At 64.3% G+C, this 17809-nt stretch overlaps 1 protein-coding gene across 18 annotated transcripts in view; it reads right to left on the reverse strand.

The window, feature by feature from the left end:
• CAMK2B (calcium/calmodulin dependent protein kinase II beta) overlaps nucleotides 1–17809 on the reverse strand; it is a 167046-nt gene that overhangs the window by 76579 nt on the left and 72658 nt on the right. For 13 of the 18 annotated variants that reach the window (XM_048829401.2, XM_048829395.2, XM_048829400.2 and 10 more), the window contains exon 5: nucleotides 15512–15577. In XM_048829401.2, coding sequence (XP_048685358.1) covers nucleotides 15512–15577 — 66 coding nt within the window. Of the gene's footprint in view, nucleotides 1–7662; nucleotides 7736–15511; nucleotides 15578–17809 lie in introns of all 18 variants that reach the window. The other 5 variants (XM_048829404.2, XM_048829394.2, XM_048829392.2 and 2 more) reach the window with 1 other exon arrangement.

The following is a 17809-nucleotide window of genomic DNA, read 5'->3' on the forward strand; positions in this document are numbered from 1 at the left end:
TACCAAGCACCTTGCCACTCCCCACAGATCCCCTGCCCTGCCTGTGTCTCCCCCCACTCAGCTGGGGTCTCAGCTCCCACTGTGCTCAGCACTGCCCTTGCTGTCCCAGTGGGGGCAGGCCACTGCTTTCCTCACTGCATCAGAGCCAGCGAGAGTCCCCAGTCTGGTGTGCAAGGGGGCAGGGAGCATCTCTCTGTCCCACCGAGTCCCAGGGGTCTGGTTACAGGCAGACAGGTAGCCTGAGCCTAGCGGCTCCTCCCTGCTGCCAGCCAGGTCATCTGCATTTTCACTGACCATTTCCCTCTCCACCGATTGGTTCCCTGGATTCAAATTCAAACCCTGGGCAGTTACAGGAGCAGGGCCTGGATCCTGTCCCAAAGAGACACAGTCACCCCACAACAGGGTCTCGCAGCTGGTGTCCTGGGGCACCCCAACGGCCAGCCAGCCCCACCCCTCCTGGGTCTGCACAGGGATCTGGGCCATAGGCAGGGCGAGGGGCTTCGTCCCTGGGACCCTCACCCAGCTCACACAGGCCCTCAGCCTCTGAGGCTGCACCACCCAGGGTCTGACACCAGTTCTCTCTGTCCCAGGATCTCGCCACCCCAGGAATGTCTCCCCATTGACCATCCCCTTCCGCTCCCACTGGGGGTCCGAGGGGCCTGACCCCAGGGAACTCCACACAGACATATAGGTTGGGGTCAGGAGTGGGAGCCTGTCCACCTCCCCACCCATCTGGCTGATGGAGTCTGTGGCCTTGGGACCCAGCAAGGGAGCTAGACACCGGGGCTTTTCCGCAGGGTCCCCCTGGTTCAGATCTCCAGCCTGCTCAAAGGCAGTGAGGTGGGCATCCACACCCCCCCCCTTAACTAGGGGCAGCAATTTAGTCTCGAGGTTCCCTGCGGAACTGGCCCCCCGGGATCTATCCCCACTCACCCCGGGGAGGTCCCCTCGGCCTCTCCGCCCCACCACCGCCAGTTCATCCTGCTGCTGCTTCTGCAGCTCTTTCTCGGGCTCTCGCTGTCTCCCACGGTCCTCTTGCTCTCTCAGACTCCGCTCCAATCCCGTCTGTCTCGATCCCCCGATGGGGAACCCGATCGTGAAGACCCCCGTCTGGTCGGGGACAGGAGTCTTGGCGATGCCTGGCTCCCGCTCCAGCTGCTCCCAGATCCTGCTATAGCCCCAGTTGGGGTCAGGAATCTGTTCCTTAGAGCGGTCATCCTCCTCCAGCTGCACGATTAACTCTGCTTTGGTGAACTTTCCAACGCTCAACCCTCTCTTTCTGCACAGGGTTACAATGTCCTTCTTAAGGAGACGGGGACAGGCCATCACTCCGCTCCTCCCAAGTTGTTGTGGACTCACAGGCCCGTGTGTTCTCAGCTCCCCACGGTTTCCAGGGAGAACCCCTAGTGTGCCAGCCCTTCTCGAGGTCACCACCTCTTTGCCAGGGTCGAGCTGCAGACTCCTCCGCCCCTTGGACTGCTCGCTGCAATCCCCAGGGGAACCCTGTTACTGCACAGTCCTTCTCGCTGGTCACACACTCCCAGGGGTTAACCGCCCCCCGAAACCGCTCCTCTCTGAGCCTTCAGCAGGCCTGGTCCTCGGCAATCCCCCTTCGTGTTACTGCTCCCCAGTCACTTACTGCAGGAAGCACCATCCACGGGGTGCAGTACATCCCACCGCTGCCACCAGTTGTCACGGAGTCCCTGGGCGATGCTCTGGAACTGCTCCCCATGAAGTCAGTCAGGACTCTGGGGTAGTCGCCTTTCTGTGAGCAGCCTGTCTTCAGGACACACAGCTCACACAGCTTCCACCTTCCTGGGTCTGACCTCAGAGCATTCAGCATCCTCTGCCTCTCCGTGCGCTTTCCCCCAGCGAGTCCGCTCAGGCGGGGCTCCTGGGGAAGCCAGAGGGTCCTGCACCCCAACTTTGCAGTCAGACGTGACTCTCAGCCAGCCAGTAAAACAGAAGGTTTATTAGACGACAGGAACATGGTCTAAAACAGAGCTTGCAGGTGCAGAGAACGGGACCCCTCAGCTGGGTCCATTCTGGGGGGCAGTGAGCCAGACAACCACGTCTGCCCTTCACTCCATGTCCCAGACAGCCCCAAACTGAAAACCCCTCCAGCCCCTCCTCCTCTGGGCTTTGTTCCTTTCCCGGGCCAGGTGGTCACCTGATTCCTTTGTTCTCCAACCCTTCAGCTCTCACCTTGCAGGGGGGGAAGGGCCCAGGCCATCAGTTGCCAGGAAACAGGGTGTCGGCCATTCTCTGTGTCCAGATCCCTGCACACACCTTCCCTCTAGGGCTCTGCAATGATCATACACCCTTACCCCACCACCTAGATACTTAAGAACTGCATAGGGGAAACTGAGGCACCCCCACACTATTCAGAGGAAACATTAAGAACAGGCCCACTTCGTCACAGACACTTGCTGGTGTTGACGGGGGGCTCCCTTCCACAGGGAGGGCCCTGCTCTCTGGAGGGCGAATTGAGCATCTCTGGCACTGTCCTTGCCCTTCTGGGGGTCACGGTTTGCCCCACTGCACGCTGGCCTGAGTGCACGGCCAGGCTCTGCCTGGCTGCCATCGCTGCGCGGCCGGTCGGCTTCCCCGGGGTGGGCGATCACACTGCGGAGGGCTCCGGCCCAGCTCATTAGTATTTTGTGGGTTTCCTGGTGCAGCTGCTCCGGTTGCCAGGCTCTCGGCGTGGTTGCTAAGTCGCTCCGGCTAGCGGAGCGGATTGGCTAGCTGGACAGGCCCCTGCTCTGGGGCTAGTTTTTGCCCCCTTGATTTTTCCTTTTGGAGTGCGGATTTGGTGGGGAAGCAAGGGGCCACGAGAGATGCAGGGGGTCAGGCACTTGGAGCTCAGGAGAGGGGCAGAGATCCATAGCCTCAGCATGGAGGGGGCATGCACCCCTGGCCCCGGGGAGGGGAAAGGAGGTCCTGTGCTTGTGCGTTCTGCAGGGAAGTAGTGTTAAATGGTCTGATCTCGCCTGCTTGCCTGGTTACATGGACAGGCTGCCCTTCCCCCCGACGGGGAGGGGGGGACTCGGGAGGGGCAGAGACTGCAGGGCCCTGGGTCTTCCCTCTGCTCGGATTCAGGTCACTGAGCTGGTAAGTGAGTTAGTGCAGAAGACAAGAAGACAGCAGAGACTATGAGTCACACACTGGCTCTGTGCTTTGTGCAGCCTCCCCTGTGCTTACTGTGAGCTGCGACAGCCCATCCGCATGGCCGGGATCCCTGTGCCCTGCACCCAGGCCCACTCGCACGGCCGGGATCCCTGCGCCTCGCACCCGGGCCCACTCGCACGGCCGGGATCCCTGTGCCCTGCACCCGGGCCCACTTGCAAGGCCGGGATCCCTGTGCCCTGCACCCAGGCCCACTCGCACGGCCGGGATCCCTGTGCCCTGCACCCGGGCCCACTTGCAAGGCCGGGATCCCTGCGCCTCGCACCCGGGCCCACTCGCACGGCCGGGATCCCTGTGCCCTGCACCCGGGCCCGCTCGCACGGTCGGGATCCCTGCGCCTCACACCTGGGCCCACTCGCACGGCCGGGATCCCTGTGCCCTGCACCCAGGCCCACTCGCACGGCCGGGATCCCTGTGCCCTGCACCCGGGCCCACTTGCAAGGCCGGGATCCCTGCGCCTCGCACCCGGGCCCACTCGCACGGCCGGGATCCCTGTGCCCTGCACCCGGGCCCGCTCGCACGGTCGGGATCCCTGCGCCTCACACCTGGGCCCACTCGCACGGCCGGGATCCCTGTGCCCTGCACCCGGGCCCGCTCGCACGGTCGGGATCCCTGTGCCTCACACCTGGGCCCACTCGCACGGCCGGGATCCCTGTGCCCTGCACCCAGGCCCACTCGCACGGCCGGGATCCCTGTGCCCTGCACCCGGGCCCACTTGCAAGGCCGGGATCCCTGCGCCTCGCACCCGGGCCCACTCGCACGGCCGGGATCCCTGTGCCCTGCACCCGGGCCTGCTCGCACGGTCAGGATCCCTGCGCCTCACACCTGGGCCCACTCGCACGGCCGGGATCCCTGTGCCCTGCACCCAGGCCCACTCGCACGGCCGGGATCCCTGTGCCCTGCACCCGGGCCCACTTGCAAGGTCGGGATCCCTGCGCCTCGCACCCGGGCCCACTCGCACGGCCGGGATCCCTGTGCCCTGCACCCGGGCCCGCTCGCACGGTCGGGATCCCTGCGCCTCACACCTGGGCCCACTCGCACGGCCGGGATCCCTGTGCCCTGCACCCGGGCCCGCTCGCACGGTCGGGATCCCTGCGCCTCACACCTGGGCCCACTCGCACGGCCGGGATCCCTGTGCCCTGCACCCAGGCCCACTCGCACGGCCGGGATCCCTGTGCCCTGCACCCGGGCCCACTTGCAAGGCCGGGATCCCTGCGCCTCGCACCCGGGCCCACTCGCACGGCCGGGATCCCTGTGCCCTGCACCCGGGCCCGCTCGCACGGTCGGGATCCCTGCGCCTCACACCTGGGCCCACTCGCACGGCCGGGATCCCTGTGCCCTGCACCCGGGCCCGCTCGCATGGTCGGGATCCCTGTGCCTCGCACCCGGGCCCACTCGCATGGCCAGGATCCCTGAGCCTCGCACCTGGGCCCACTCGCACGGCCGGGATCCCTGCACCCTGCACCTGGGCCCACTCGCACGGCCAGGATCCCTGCGCCTCGCACCTGGGCCCACTCGCACGGCCGGGATCCCTGCACCCTGCACCTGGGCCCACTCGCACGGCCAGGATCCCTGTGCCTCGCACCTGGGCCCACTCGCACGGCCGGGATCCCTGCACCCTGCACCCGGGCCCACTCGCATGGCCAGGATCCCTGCGCCTCGCACCTGGGCCCACTCGCACGGCCGGGATCCCTGCACCCTGCACCTGGGCCCACTCGCACGGCCAGGATCCCTGCGCCTCGCACCTGGGCCCACTCGCACGGCCGGGATCCCTGCGCCTCGCACCTGGGCCCACTCGCACGGCCGGGATCCCTGCGCCTTGCACCCGGGCCCACTACCATGGCTAGGATCCCTGTGCCTCGCACCCGGGCCCATTTGCACGGCCAGGATCCCTGTGCCCCACACCCAAGCCCACTCGCATGGCTGGGATTCCTGTGCCTCCCACCCGGGCCCATTCGCACGGCTGGGATCCCTGCGCCTCCCACCCGGGCCCACTCCCATGCCCAGGATCCCTGTGCCTCGCACCTGGGCCCACTCGCACGGACGGGATCCCTGTGCCTCCCACCCGGGCCCATTCGCACGGCTGGGATCCCTGCGCCTCCCACCCGGGCCCACTCCCATGCCCAGGATCCCTGTGCCTCGCACCTGGGCCCACTCGCACGGACGGGATCCCTGTGCCTCCCACCCGGGCCCATTCGCACGGCTGGGATCCCTGCACCTCGCACCCGGGCCCACTCGCACGGCTGGGATCCCTGTGCCTCCCACCAGGCCCATTCGCATGGTCGGGATCCCTGTGCCTCCCATCTGGGTCTGGGTTGCCAGGAGTCCGGTTTTCGACCGGAACGCCCGGCTGAAAAGGGACCCTGGCGGCCAGTCCGGTCGGCAGCACAGCGGGGCTAAGGCAGGCTCCTTGCCTGCCCTGGATCTGTGCAGCTTCCTGGAAGCGGCCGGCATGTCCAGCCCCTAGGTGCAGGGGTGATCAGGGAAGCTCTGCATGCTGCCCCCGCCCCCCAGCGCCGGCTCCGCAGCTCCCATTGGCCAGGAACTGCAGCCAATGGAGATGCGGGGGCGGCACCTGCGGGCTTGGGCAGCGCACACCACACAGAGCCCCTTGGCCCGTTCAACTAGAGGCCGGACATGCCGGCCGCTTCCGGGAGCAGCGCGGAGCCAGGGCAGGCAGGGAGCCTGCCTTAGCCCTGCTGCGCCACCGACCAGGAACTGCCTAAGGTAAGCGCTGCCCAACCGAGCCTGCACCCCAAACCCCCAGAGCCTGCACCCCCAGCCAGAGCCTGCACCCCCCCTGCAGCTCAACCTCCTGCCCTAGCCCTCTCCCTGAGCCCGTTCCTGCACTCCAAACTCTTTGGCCCCAGCCCAGAGCCCCCTCTTGCACCCCAAACTCCTCATCCCTAGCCCCACCCTAGAGCCCAGACCCTCAGCAGGAGCCCTCATCCCCTCCCGCACCCCAACCCCCTGCCCCAGCCCAGCAAAAGCGAGTGAGTGTGGGGGAGAGTGAGCAACCGAGGGAGGGGGCCTGGAGTGAGTGGCGGGTGGGGCCTCAGAAAAGGGGCGGGGCAAGGGTGTTCGGTTTTGTGCAATTAGAAAGTTGGCAACCCTACCTGGGCCCACTCGCACGGCCGGGATCCCTGTGCCTCCCACCCAGGTCCACTTGCACGGATGGGATCCCTGCGCCTCCCACCCGGGCCCACTCGCACGGCCGAGATCCCTGCGCCTCCCACCCAGGGAGAGGACACTGCTGCCTGGGGCTGCCCACTCTGGAGCCCCACGGGGGATCCCCTGGCACTGTGTTGACATAACTCACTGGTCCAGGGGCACTATAGATCCCCTGCCCCGGCCTGCTCTGCAGAGGGGCAGGGTCTGGGACTGCCCCAGTAAGGGTGCCCTGGCTCTTTAGCCCACACAGTAGCAGCTCCTGCCCGTAGCTCTGGAGGTCCCTGGTTCAAGCCCCACTGTGTCAGGCAAGAGAGCAGCCAGCATCTGAGCGGGCATCTGCGTCCTGACAGCAAAAGGCCTCGCTCAGCAGGGGATGGCCTTGCCTGGCGGTGGGGAGCTCTTCCAAACTGCAGCACAGGGAGCGAGGAGGCCACCCAGGACGGACGGGAAGAGGGGCTGAGCAGTGAGAGATGGGATCACTGCCCAGCTCAGAGAGGAAGGGGCCAGGGGAAGGTGCCTGTGAAATCCCCTGGTGGCTTTGGAGAGGGCACTTTGGCATAAGACAGCAACGTGGGTAGAGGGCAGATCCGCGCTCGGTGGGTGGGGAGCGGCCTTAGGCCCAGCTTGTGCACCCAACAACGCCAACAAGCCGCAGGTTCAAGCTCTCCTGCCGTCACTCAGGGAGTCCCTGGCCTGGGGAGACCGTGCTGGGCAGGTGCCTGGAAGGAAGAATGTGCCCGCCACAGCCCCTTGGCCACGACGGGGCGTGGCGAGCTCTGGCCTCGGAGCCAGCCGCTAGGTGCTCGGGCTGGGAGACAGGACTGGCAGCCATGCGGGCGTGGGGTGGCAAACAAGACAAGAGACGGCGGGGGGGGGGGGGCAGAGAGAGAGAGAAAGAGAGGGAGGGGGGCGGGGGGGGGGATGAGACAGTGAAATGCGAATCGAATCAAGCCGCCCAGTTGAGATTGCAAATTATTATCGGGGGGGGGAAGGGGGGAGGATGGTGTCTGGTCCCGCGAGCACTGGAGTCGGGGCGGGACGTCTGCATCCGGGCGCTGCCTCCTGTCCAGGGCCTCAGACCTGCCTGGCCTGCCCTGCCCAGCTGCAGCGCGGTGCCCAGGAAGGACTCGGCCGGGCATGCTGAGAATCGAACTAACCCCCGCCCCAGCCCTGGATATTGTCTCCCTCCCCACCCCCCAAAAATAAAAATCAGCTAGCGGGGAGGGAAGGGGGGGGCGTGTGAGCGCTGGGGGGCAGCAGCACCCCCAGCCCGACGCCAGGAGCGGGCGAAAGGCATATACTGACCTTCAAGTCCCTGTGCACAATGGCATAGTGGTGAATGTAAGTTACGCTTTCTAATAGCTGATGGACACAGTGACTGCAAAACAAAACGGGGAGGAAAGGAGAGAGAAAGTGGGTCAGGGAGGGGCGGGAGAGGGGGCAGACACGGGAGACGGGCAGGGCAGGGTCCCGATGAGGAGAGGGGGCGGGGGGGGGGCGGATAGGAAGGGCATGAGAGAGACGATCAAATGTACAGAAGGAAACCGAAATAATGCATGAGAGGGAACGAATTCCAGAGATAGGATAAGCAGGTAGAGGGAACGGGGGGGTGGGGGGTCCAGAGGGACAGATGGACAGACAAAGAGGGATGGGGAGACAGGGTGGAGATGGGGGGACGAGAGAAGGAGAGAGAGAAACAATGTTGTGAAAGCTCAGAGACCACAGGGGGTTATCACAAGGGGTGCGGGGATGGCTGTTAATGGCACCAGGAACTGCATGCTGCCAGGGCTGGAGGGAGGGGCGCGGGCAGAGAGGGGGCAGCCCCCTGAGAGGACAGTTGGGACCCAAGGTGCGGAGGGCAGAGCGGGTGAGCAGAGCCCCCGGCTAGCAGGGCCGAGTCCGGCTACACGGCCCCAGATCGAGCGCGGAGCAGGGAACGGGCTGCAGGTGCTGTGGGAGGAGGGTCACTGTCTGGGGGCTCTGGGAACTGACGAGCTGGCAGGGTGACCCCACTATCTAGTCAGGGGTCGTGCGGGCTGGGGCTGCCCTGCCCGCCCTGCAAACAGCAGCTCTCTCCACAACCCCCTACTAGCCCAGCCCCGGGCTCCTCCCCACTCTGCCGGTGCCCCTCACTCCCGACCCACAACCCCCTGCTACGCCAGCTCTCAGCTCCCCCCAGCTCTGCCGGTGCCCCTCACTCCCGCCCCACAACCCCCTGCTATCCCAGCCCTGGCCTGCCCCCAGCTCTGCGGGTGCCCCTCACTCCCGCCCCACAACCCCCTGCTAGCCCGGCCCTGGCCTGCCCCCAGCTCTGCGGGTGCCCCTCACTCCCGCCCCACAACCCCCTGCCAGCCCAGCCCTAGCCTCCCCCCAGCTCTGCCGGTGCCCCTCACTCCTGACCCACAACCCCCTGCTAGCCCGGCCCTGGCCTGCCCCCAGCTCTGCCGGTGCCCCTCAGTCCCACCCCACAACCCCCTGCCAGCCCGGCCCTGCCCCCCCAGCTCTGCTGGTGCCCCTCACTCCCGCCCCACAACCTCCTGCTACCCCAGCCCTTGGCTCCCCCCAGCTCTGCGGGTGCTAAGTAAGGGGAAAGGAATCCCAGCTCCACAAGTCCTGCGTGGAGCCCTAGCACTTAGACCCAGCTCCTGCCCCCACCCCCAACCAAGGACGACGAGCCCCGGGTTCAAGGTGTCCTCACTCTGACCCACAGCCCCTGCTGTCCCAGCCCTGTGCTCCCCATCTCGGCCAGTGCCCCTCAACCCCAACCCACAGCCCCGGCGGCTATTCCTAACTGGTACCACACAGCTCTGCTCAAGTACCTCAGTCCGGCCCAGTGGCTCTCCCTGCTATTCCAGTCTGGGCACCCTGGCTTCAGCTCTGTCCGTGCCAGTCCTGGGCCTCTCAGGAGCGGACACTGCCCATTACGCCCCATCGGGCTGGTTTGATACGGACCAAGAGCCTCCAGGTCTGTTCCACTGGGCTACACCGATGGCCAGGGCAGAGGAGGGGAGCCCTCGGCATGCGTGGGGGTGGAATCTGGGGGTGCTCTCCGGATCGCAGCCGCGGGAAGGCACCGCTCCAGCCATGACATGGAAAGGGGAAGGCCCCATCTGTGAGCCCACTGGGAGGAGCTGGGCTCCCTGCAGGGAGAGAGTCCCACGGCTCCATCCCAGCCTGGCCTCGCTGCACCTAAGGGGAGCACCGGGAGTGGGTGGAGGCCACTGGGATGTCCTGCCTGGATTCTGCCTCCCTTTGCTGCAGCCCGATGCTCGGGTTTGGGCTGGTGCCCAGAGGGCCAGAATACAGCCTGGGAGCCCCCCCCCCCGAGGCAGGGGGAGGCCACAGGGGTGTGGGGCAGGGCCTCGCACAGGGTTGGAAGCTCTCTGGTGAACAAAGGGTGATGGGAGAGAATCTGCAGAAATGGCCTCTCAGGGAGAGCTCCCCTCTGTCCTGCCGGCTCACAAATCAACTCCGAGCCTCCTCCCCTGCCACCCACAAAGCAAGCTGGGCTACGAGTCTAGGGCAGGGCCCCTGGGACGCTGGCGTAACGAGCAGTCTTAACAGAAGCAGCAGGGACTAATGGGTAGAGCTTGGGAGCTGGAAACCCCTGGGATGTCCCCCGTCGCCCCTCCCCCGGCTATCAGCAAACCCAGCAGGGACAGGCCTGAGTAGCCAGATGCCATGGGAGAGATCTAACCCATGGGGCTGTGTGACGAAGTGGGACTGTTCTTAATGTTTCCTCTGAATATTGTGGGGGTGCCTCAGTTTCCCCTAGGCAGTTCTTAAGTATCTAAGTGGTGGGGTAAGGGTGTGTGATCCTTGCAGAGCCCTACAGGGGAGGTGTGTGCGGGGGTCTGGACACAGAGAATGGCCGACACCCTGTTTCCTGGCAACTGATGGCCTGGGCCCTTCCCCCCTGCCAGGTGAGAGCTGAAGGGTTGGAGAACAAAGGAACCCGGTGACCTCCTGGCCCGGGAAAGGGACAAAGCCCAGAGGAGGAGGGGCTGGGGGGAGTTTCAGTTTGGGGCTGGCTGGAGACATGGAGTGAAGGGCAGACGTGGTTGTCTGGCTCACTACCCCCCAAAATGGACCCAGCTGAGGGGTCCCGTTCTCTGCACCTACAAGCTCTGTGTCAGACCATGTTCCTGTGGTCACAATAGTGCAGCTGGAGGGGGATGACCGCTCTAAGGAACAGATTCCTGACCCCAAATGGGGCTATAGCAGGATCTGGGAGCAGCTGAAGTGGGAGCCAGGCATCCCCAAGACTCCTGTCCCGGACCAGACGGGGGTCTTCACGATCGGGTTCCCCGTCGGGGGATCGAGACGGACGGGATTGGAGCTGAGTCTGAGAGAGCAAGAGGACTGTGGGAGACAGCGAGAGCCCGAGAAAGAGCTGCAGAAGCAGCAGCAGCATGAACTGGCAGTGGGGGAGCGGAGAGGCCTAGGGGACCTCCCCGGGGTGAGTGGGGATAGACCCCGGGGGGCCAGTTCCGCAGGGAACCTCGAGACTAAATTGCTGCCCCTGGTTAAGGAGGGGGGGGATGTGGATGCCCACCTCACTGCCTTTGAGCAGGCTGGCGATTTGAACCAGGGGGACCCTGCGGAAAAGCCCCGGTGTCTAGCTCCCTTGCTGGGTCCCAAGGCCATAGACTCCGTCAGCCAGATGGGTGGGGAGGTGGACGGGCTCCCACTCCTGGTCCCAACCTATGTGTCTGTGTGGAGTTTCCTGGGGCCAGGCCCCTCGGACCCCCAGTGGGAGCGGAAGGTGATGGTCAATGGGGAGACATTCCTGGGGTGGCGAGATCCTGGGACAGAGAGAACTGTGGTCAGGCCCTGGGTGGTGCAGCCTCAGAGGCTGAGGGGCTGTGTGAGCTGGGTGAGGGTCCCAGGGACGAAGCCCCTCGCCCTGCCTATGGCCCAGATCCCTGTGCAGACCCAGGAGGGGTGGGGCTGGCTGGTCATTGGGGTTCTCCAGGATACCAGCTGCGAGACCCTGTTGTGGGGTGACTGTGTCTCTTTGGGACAGGATCCAGGCCCTGCTCCTGTAACGGCGGAGGGTTTGAATTTGAATCCAGGGAACCAATCGGCGGAGAGGGAAATGGTCAGTGAAAATGCAGATGACCTGGCTGGCAGGGGGGAGGATCGGCTAGGCTCAGGCTACCTGCCTGCCTGTAACCAGCCCCCTGGGGCTGGGTGGGACAGAGAGATGCTCTCTGCTCCCCTGCACACCGGAGAGGGGGGCTCAGGGGCTCAGGCTGGCTCTGGTGTAGTGAGGAAAGCAGGGAGCTCGCTGCCTACCCCACTGGGACAGCAAGGGCAGCGCTGAGCAAGGGGGGAGCTGAGACCCCAGCTGAGTGGGGGGAGACACAGGCAGGGCAGGGGATCTGTGGGGAGTGGCAAGGTGCTTGGTAAGGAAAGTCTGGATGAGCCTAGGCAGCCTTGTGAGCTGATGGCTTTGTCCAGTCAGCAGGGTGGGAAGGCGAGGAGAGTGGAAGATGAGTGTCCCTGGACCTTACCTGTTAGCTGGGTGGAGAAGTGTGACAGTGAAGGAAACGTGCCTGTGTCTGTCAGGGGTATTGACTTGCCTATGGAGGGGGCTACCCTGATCTCCAAGCAGTTGTCTGTGACCAGCCCTGTGTGCTGGGACCAGGGGAATGAGATCCCAACCTGTGTGCCTGGGAAAGGAGAAAGTGTGTCCGGCTCTTCTTTGTCTGTGGAGTAGACAGAAGGGGCCTTTCAGCCTGTGACGGTTGAGGGTCGTGCAGTTGTCTCAGAGTTGGTTCTGGATTCAGCTAAAGCCCAGGAAGGGAAGGGTCCCAAGTTTGTGTCTGCTCGGGAGAATGGCCCTGTAACTAGGTCACATCCAGTTAGTGTCTATGTAAAACCCCAGAGACCAGACAATTCTGGTGCTTGTATTCTGCCTGTTGCTAGTGTGTTGTTGGGAAAGGGTTTAGCAAATCTGTCTAATCAGGGTAAGATCCTAGCCAGGATACAAGGAGAGCACGAAGGTGATTTGATTGTGTTACCTACGGAGGGTGTGGAAACCTGTAGCAAGGAGGAAAAGATTCCTGAACTTGTGTGTGGCAAAGGGAAGGCGAATGCTTCTGACCGTTTATCTAGGAAGTCTGTAAGTTTGCCTGAAAGGGGATTGTGTAGGAATCCACCGGATGGGCCAGAGGTAATTCAGGATGTAAGGGAGACACAGAAAGAGTCTGTTGTTGCTCAGGAAAGTGTTCCTCTAGAGCAAGCCCTAGGTAAAGAGGGTAAGAGCAGAATTTCTGGGAGGGGTGAATTGTTGCATAGAAAAGCCCTAGGGAAAGGAATCCTCATGGAGTCTTTGCAAGCAGTTTACTGCAACTGAAGGGTGTGAAAGTGATTTAATCAAGAAAGTTTCAGTTCCTAACAGCCAGAAATTTTTGGTTGTGAATGGATCCACTGACTTTCCTGTTGAAGATCCAGTGTGAATAGCTTTGAGAAGGTCTCAGATGAAGTGAAAGCTGTTAAGAAAGTTAAACAGTCCTATAACCAAGTGGCTGTGTTTGGCCAGCTTGTTGGGGAGAAGACCCAGTCCCAGTTTGACCCCCTGGGGTTTTGGGTTAGCCAAAGGGCACGGGCCGCATAAAGCTTCCCACATGCAGCTGGAAGTGCTATCTATCACCCCGACCTAAGGAGAGGTGTGAAACTGGAAGGGCCTGGTGTAACTCCTACCAAGGAAAGGGAGAGATGCTGGGGCATCCATGGGAACGTTGGTGTCTTCGAACTTCCCCAGGTCACTGGCTAAAGTGACCCCGCTCAGTTCGATCTCGAAGGGGGGAGAGATGTGACGAAGTGGGACTGTTCTTAATGTTTCCTCTGAATAGTGTGGGGGTGCCTCGGTTTCCCCATGGCAGTTCTTAAGTATCTAGGGGGTGGGATAAGGGTGTATGATCATTGCAGAGCCCTAGAGGGCAGGTGTGTGCAGGAGTCTGGACACAGAGAATGGCCGACACCCTGTTTCCTGGCCACTGATGGCCTGGGCCCTTCCCCCCTGCAAGGTGAGAGCTGAAGGGTTGGAGAACAAAGGAATCCGGTGACCTCCTGGCCCAGGGAAAGGGACAAAGCCCAGAGGAGGGGGGGCTGGAGGAAGTTTCAGTTTGGGGCTGGCTGGGACATGGAGTGAAGGGCAGATGTGGTTGTCTGGCTCACTGCCCCCCAAAATAGACCCAGCTGAGGCGTCCCGTTCGCTGCACCTACAAGCTCTGTGTTAGACCATGTTCCTGTTGTCTAATAAACCTTCTGTTTTACTGACTGGCTGAGAGTCACGTCTGACTGCGAAATTGGGGCACAGGACCCTCTGGCTTCCCCAGGACCCCGCCTGGGCGGACTCGCTGTGGGAAGCACACGGGGCAGAGGATGCTGAATGCTCCGAGGTCAGACCCAGGAAGGTGGAGCCGGGTGAGCTGTGTGTCCTGCAGACAGGCTGCTCCCCGAGAGGAGACTTCCCCAGAGTCCTGCCTGGCTTCATGGGGAGCAGTTCCAGAGCATCGCCCAGGGACTCCGTGACAGGCTGCCCCACACGGGCTGCCCTGACAGGGGGCTCCCACCACTGACAGCCCAGGGATGGGGGAAGCGGGAGCTGCACGGAGAGGGACCTGCCACCAGCCCCCACCCCATTAGCCCAGCCCTGGTTTCTCCCAACACAGAGTTCGGCCGCTGCCCCTCAATCCTGACCCACAGCCCCCTGCTATCCCAGCCCTGGGCTCCCCACACTTATAACTCTGCCACGGCCCCTCAATCCTGATCTGATGCCCGCCCGCTATCCTAGGCTACCCCCCGTCCTGGGGAAAGCATCAGATGCCCGGAACGGCAATGAAACTGCATGAAGAGGGGGCCATGAGCTCGGGTCTTCCCAGCAGAGCCTAGACGGGGCGGCGTGTGAGGTCATTAGCTAGAGCCCAGCTTGGCCAGGTCCCTGGAGCTGGGAACCCGTCTGAGCCCGAGAAGCGTGACGGGCGTCTGACCTCCTCTGGCACAGTCCCCCCCCTCCCCACCGGTTCACAAGGGGGCCGGAGAGACGACAAGCAGCAAACAGCGAGATGCTGGGGGCCAGCACACGGAGGGAGGGGGCCAGCGTGCTCCAGTCGGACGGGACCAGGAACGGGCACGTCACCAGACGAGCCCACGCGTGACCAGTCACCAGGTCACCAGGTCAGGCCCCTGTCAGCAATGCCCCCCAAACCCTGCCGGCTGCCCTCAGACGCGCCCTGTCCCTGCAGTTTGTTCCCAGTCCCCCGCGCTCTCTACCAGCCGGCTGCTCTGTGCCCGCTGCTCCCCGATGGCTGAGACAAGCCCCACAGACGCCAGCTGCTTGTGGGAGGGTCAGTGGCCTCCCAGTTGCCAGGGCCCGACAGCCAGGCTGAGACCAGAGGGAGGGATGCTGCACCCTTCCCTCTCTGGGACAGACCCCTTCTCCGGTCCTGCAGCTCCGTGCTCCCCTGCCCACTCTGAGCGCCCCTACATCCCGCCCCGCTCCTGGCCCTGCCCCACAGCTCTGCCGGAGCCTCTCCAGCCTCACCAGTAGTTCGTCCGGTCCTGAGCCCTCTTCCCCAGGCAAAGCCCCTCGGTTCTGATCCAGAACGTTCCCCCCGTCCCGTCCCCCCCCGCTGCTGTGCCAACGCACCTCCGCCCCGCCCTCCAGCAGCCCTGGCCCACGGTGCATGGCTGGCAACCGTGCCCTGCTGGGTGGTGGCTTCGCGAGTGCTCCCTAAGGGACCAGGCTAAGACCAGACTCGTCCCACTGACAACCCAGAGGGGAAAGCTCGAACCCCCCCGGGTCCCACCACCCCTCTGCCTCTCTGGCTGCGCCCCAGAAGCCAGCTGGGCCCCGGAGGGAGAGTTGCCGCCACTCTCCTCCTCGTCCTCAGGGAGCATGGGGTAGACATTTGTTTTCAGGCCCAGGCCGGCTGAGGGGCCCCTGGAACTGAACCGCAGGAGAGGGACCCCGCGCTGGGTGTGACCAGCAGGACACATGGCACAATGGTGCCAAAGGCATAGGCACTTGGCTATCACCTGGCGATACCTCTGGGGTTCCCCCCCTCTGCCCAGGTCATGAATGGGTTAATGTTGACGGGGAGGAGGGCGGAGGGGATGTGGGGGGTGGGGAGTTGCCACTCACCTGGCATCGGCCTCACTGTAATATTCCCGGGCCACGATGTCTTCGAAAAGCTCCCCACCAGTGACCCTGAAACACAGAGAGGCAGAAAGAAAAGGAGGACTTGTGGCACCTTAGAGACTAACCAATTTATTTGAGCATGAGCTTTCGTGAGCTACAGCTCACTTCATCGGATGAGGCAGAGTTCACCCTCCCAGTGCCCTGGCCCCAGTGCCCGGCTCCCACCCAAACCCCTCGCGGGGCACCTGCTGAATGGCGCCAGCCCGGCACTGGAGAACCAGAGCAGGCCACAGCTCCACCCGCAGCTGGCAGCCAGGCCCCGGTGAGCTGCACCCTCTGCTCCCCCCGAGAGCACACCCCCGGCTCACCAGCACGACCAAGGCAAAGAGCGCGGGCTGCACGGCACACGCGCCCGGAGCCCTGGCATTCCCGACAGCCGCCATGCTCCCCAGCCCCGACGCCGACTGGGAAGCCCCTCGGTGCGGGCGACTTGAAGCCCAGGGCCACTCCGGGGACGCGAAGGGTATCGGGTGCCAAGTGGGGGGCACGTAGGATGGAGAAGGGAGCATTGCAACTTCCTGCCCCTCTGTGCCCTGCGCCCCTGGCAGAGGGCGGGGGAGAGCAGGCAGGGCCTGGGCCTCCTCCATTGTCCATCCTACGCAGGGACCCAGCTGCCAGGCTGTGCCCAGCCCATCGAGTCAGTGACAGCGGGCCGAGGCCAGCCCTGCTCCTCCCCTGAGGGACACGGCCATAGGATGTCAGGCAGCAAGGGAATCCTGGGTCACCGAGTCCAGTCCCGTTGGCCTGTAGCTCCAGTGACTCTCCCCCTACCCGGGGGTGTTTATAGAGAGAATAATCAGCCTGGACCAGGGGCATGCCAGGTGTGGGGGCCACAGGGCAGGGGCTGGGCAATGGGGGTGGAGCCTGATCAAAGCAAGCTCCTTGCAGCTAAGAGGAGTCAAGTCCCCTCTGGTGATGCCCACGGAGCCCCATGCCACCCCAGTCTCTGCCACGGCTCAAGTCCCCTCTGGCTGGCTGAGGTCCCAGTGCCAGGACACCCTCACTTCAAGGGACACTGGACTCCCCCCATCCCTCTTCGCTCCTCTCCGATCGCCAAGCCCTGCTTTTCCTGGCACTCTGCTGCTGCCTGCCTCTGCTGGCTGTCTCCACTCTGCCCACGTGGCAGCCACCCGCCCACCTCCCCCAGCTCATCGCCAGCCCCAGCGTGAGGGAGCTCAACTCCCACGTGGCAGGAAGGGAGACAACTCCATGTTTCTCCGCCATCTCTCCCCACGTCTCCGCACCACAGAACCGCAGGCATCCGTCTGCACCTCGACATCCCCCAGGTGCGTCTTCCCCTCCCTCTTGTGGTGTGACTTTCCACGGGCCTCGTGCGGACAGGAGGAGGGGCAGGGCAGCTTGCAGGCTGGGTTCCCGGGGAGGCCAGGCACCTGCCCGCCGACACCGACGCCAGCGGGGCTTGTGGGCACTTTGGTCTGTCTCATAATCAAACCCCAGTGGAAGCCAACGCAAATTCAGTCCACAGCCATGGCAGGCCAGGAGGGGCTGAAAGAGCCGGCGCTCCTGAATGGAACGGATGGCAAAAATCAACACAAGAGTGTGATCACAGGGACAGTTCTGGCGTCTCCCAGCAGGGGGCGCTGTGGGGGCAGGGCAGAGGTACTGGCTGGGAGGAGGAGCTCCCGGCTATCCAGCCCTGGCCTCTCCCAGCAGGGGGCGCTGTGGGGGGGGGGGGCGGGGCAGGGCGCTGGCAGTGGGGGGAGCTCCTGGCTACTCCAGCCTCTCCCAGCAGGGGGCGCTGTGGGGGGGCGGGGCAGGGCGCTGGCTCTGGGGGGAGCTCCCAGCTATTCCAGCCCCGGCCTCTCCCAGCAGGGGGCGCTGTGGGGGGCGGGGCAGGGCGCTGGCTGTGGAGGTAGTTCCCGGCTACCCCAGGCCTGGCCAAGGCTGGGAGGAGGAGCGAGCTCTGTTCTTGCTGAGCGGTGACACGGTGCTGACTGGGTATTAGCAGGGGACGCAGTACTCGGGGGAGAGCGCCGTTCCCCCTCCTCCTTAGCTCAGGGCAAGCCCTCCCCAGCCCTCCCGTTTCACTGTCCTCCAACCCCTGGCTGGCAGTGGAGGTGAAGAGTTCATGTCCCGGCCCTACGGCGCGGGGGGAGCAGGTGCCAGGGGGGGGGAGCTCAGCCCCCAGTGCCCCGGGGCAAACCCGTGTCTCTTGATTCCCCTCCCGCTGCAGGCTGGGGACACGCCAAGGTCTGTGCGAGTCCAGCACAGGGAACCTGG

This window comes from Caretta caretta, chromosome 26 (assembly GCF_965140235.1).
Source record: "Caretta caretta isolate rCarCar2 chromosome 26, rCarCar1.hap1, whole genome shotgun sequence".
Taxonomy (NCBI): domain Eukaryota; kingdom Metazoa; phylum Chordata; order Testudines; family Cheloniidae; genus Caretta; species Caretta caretta.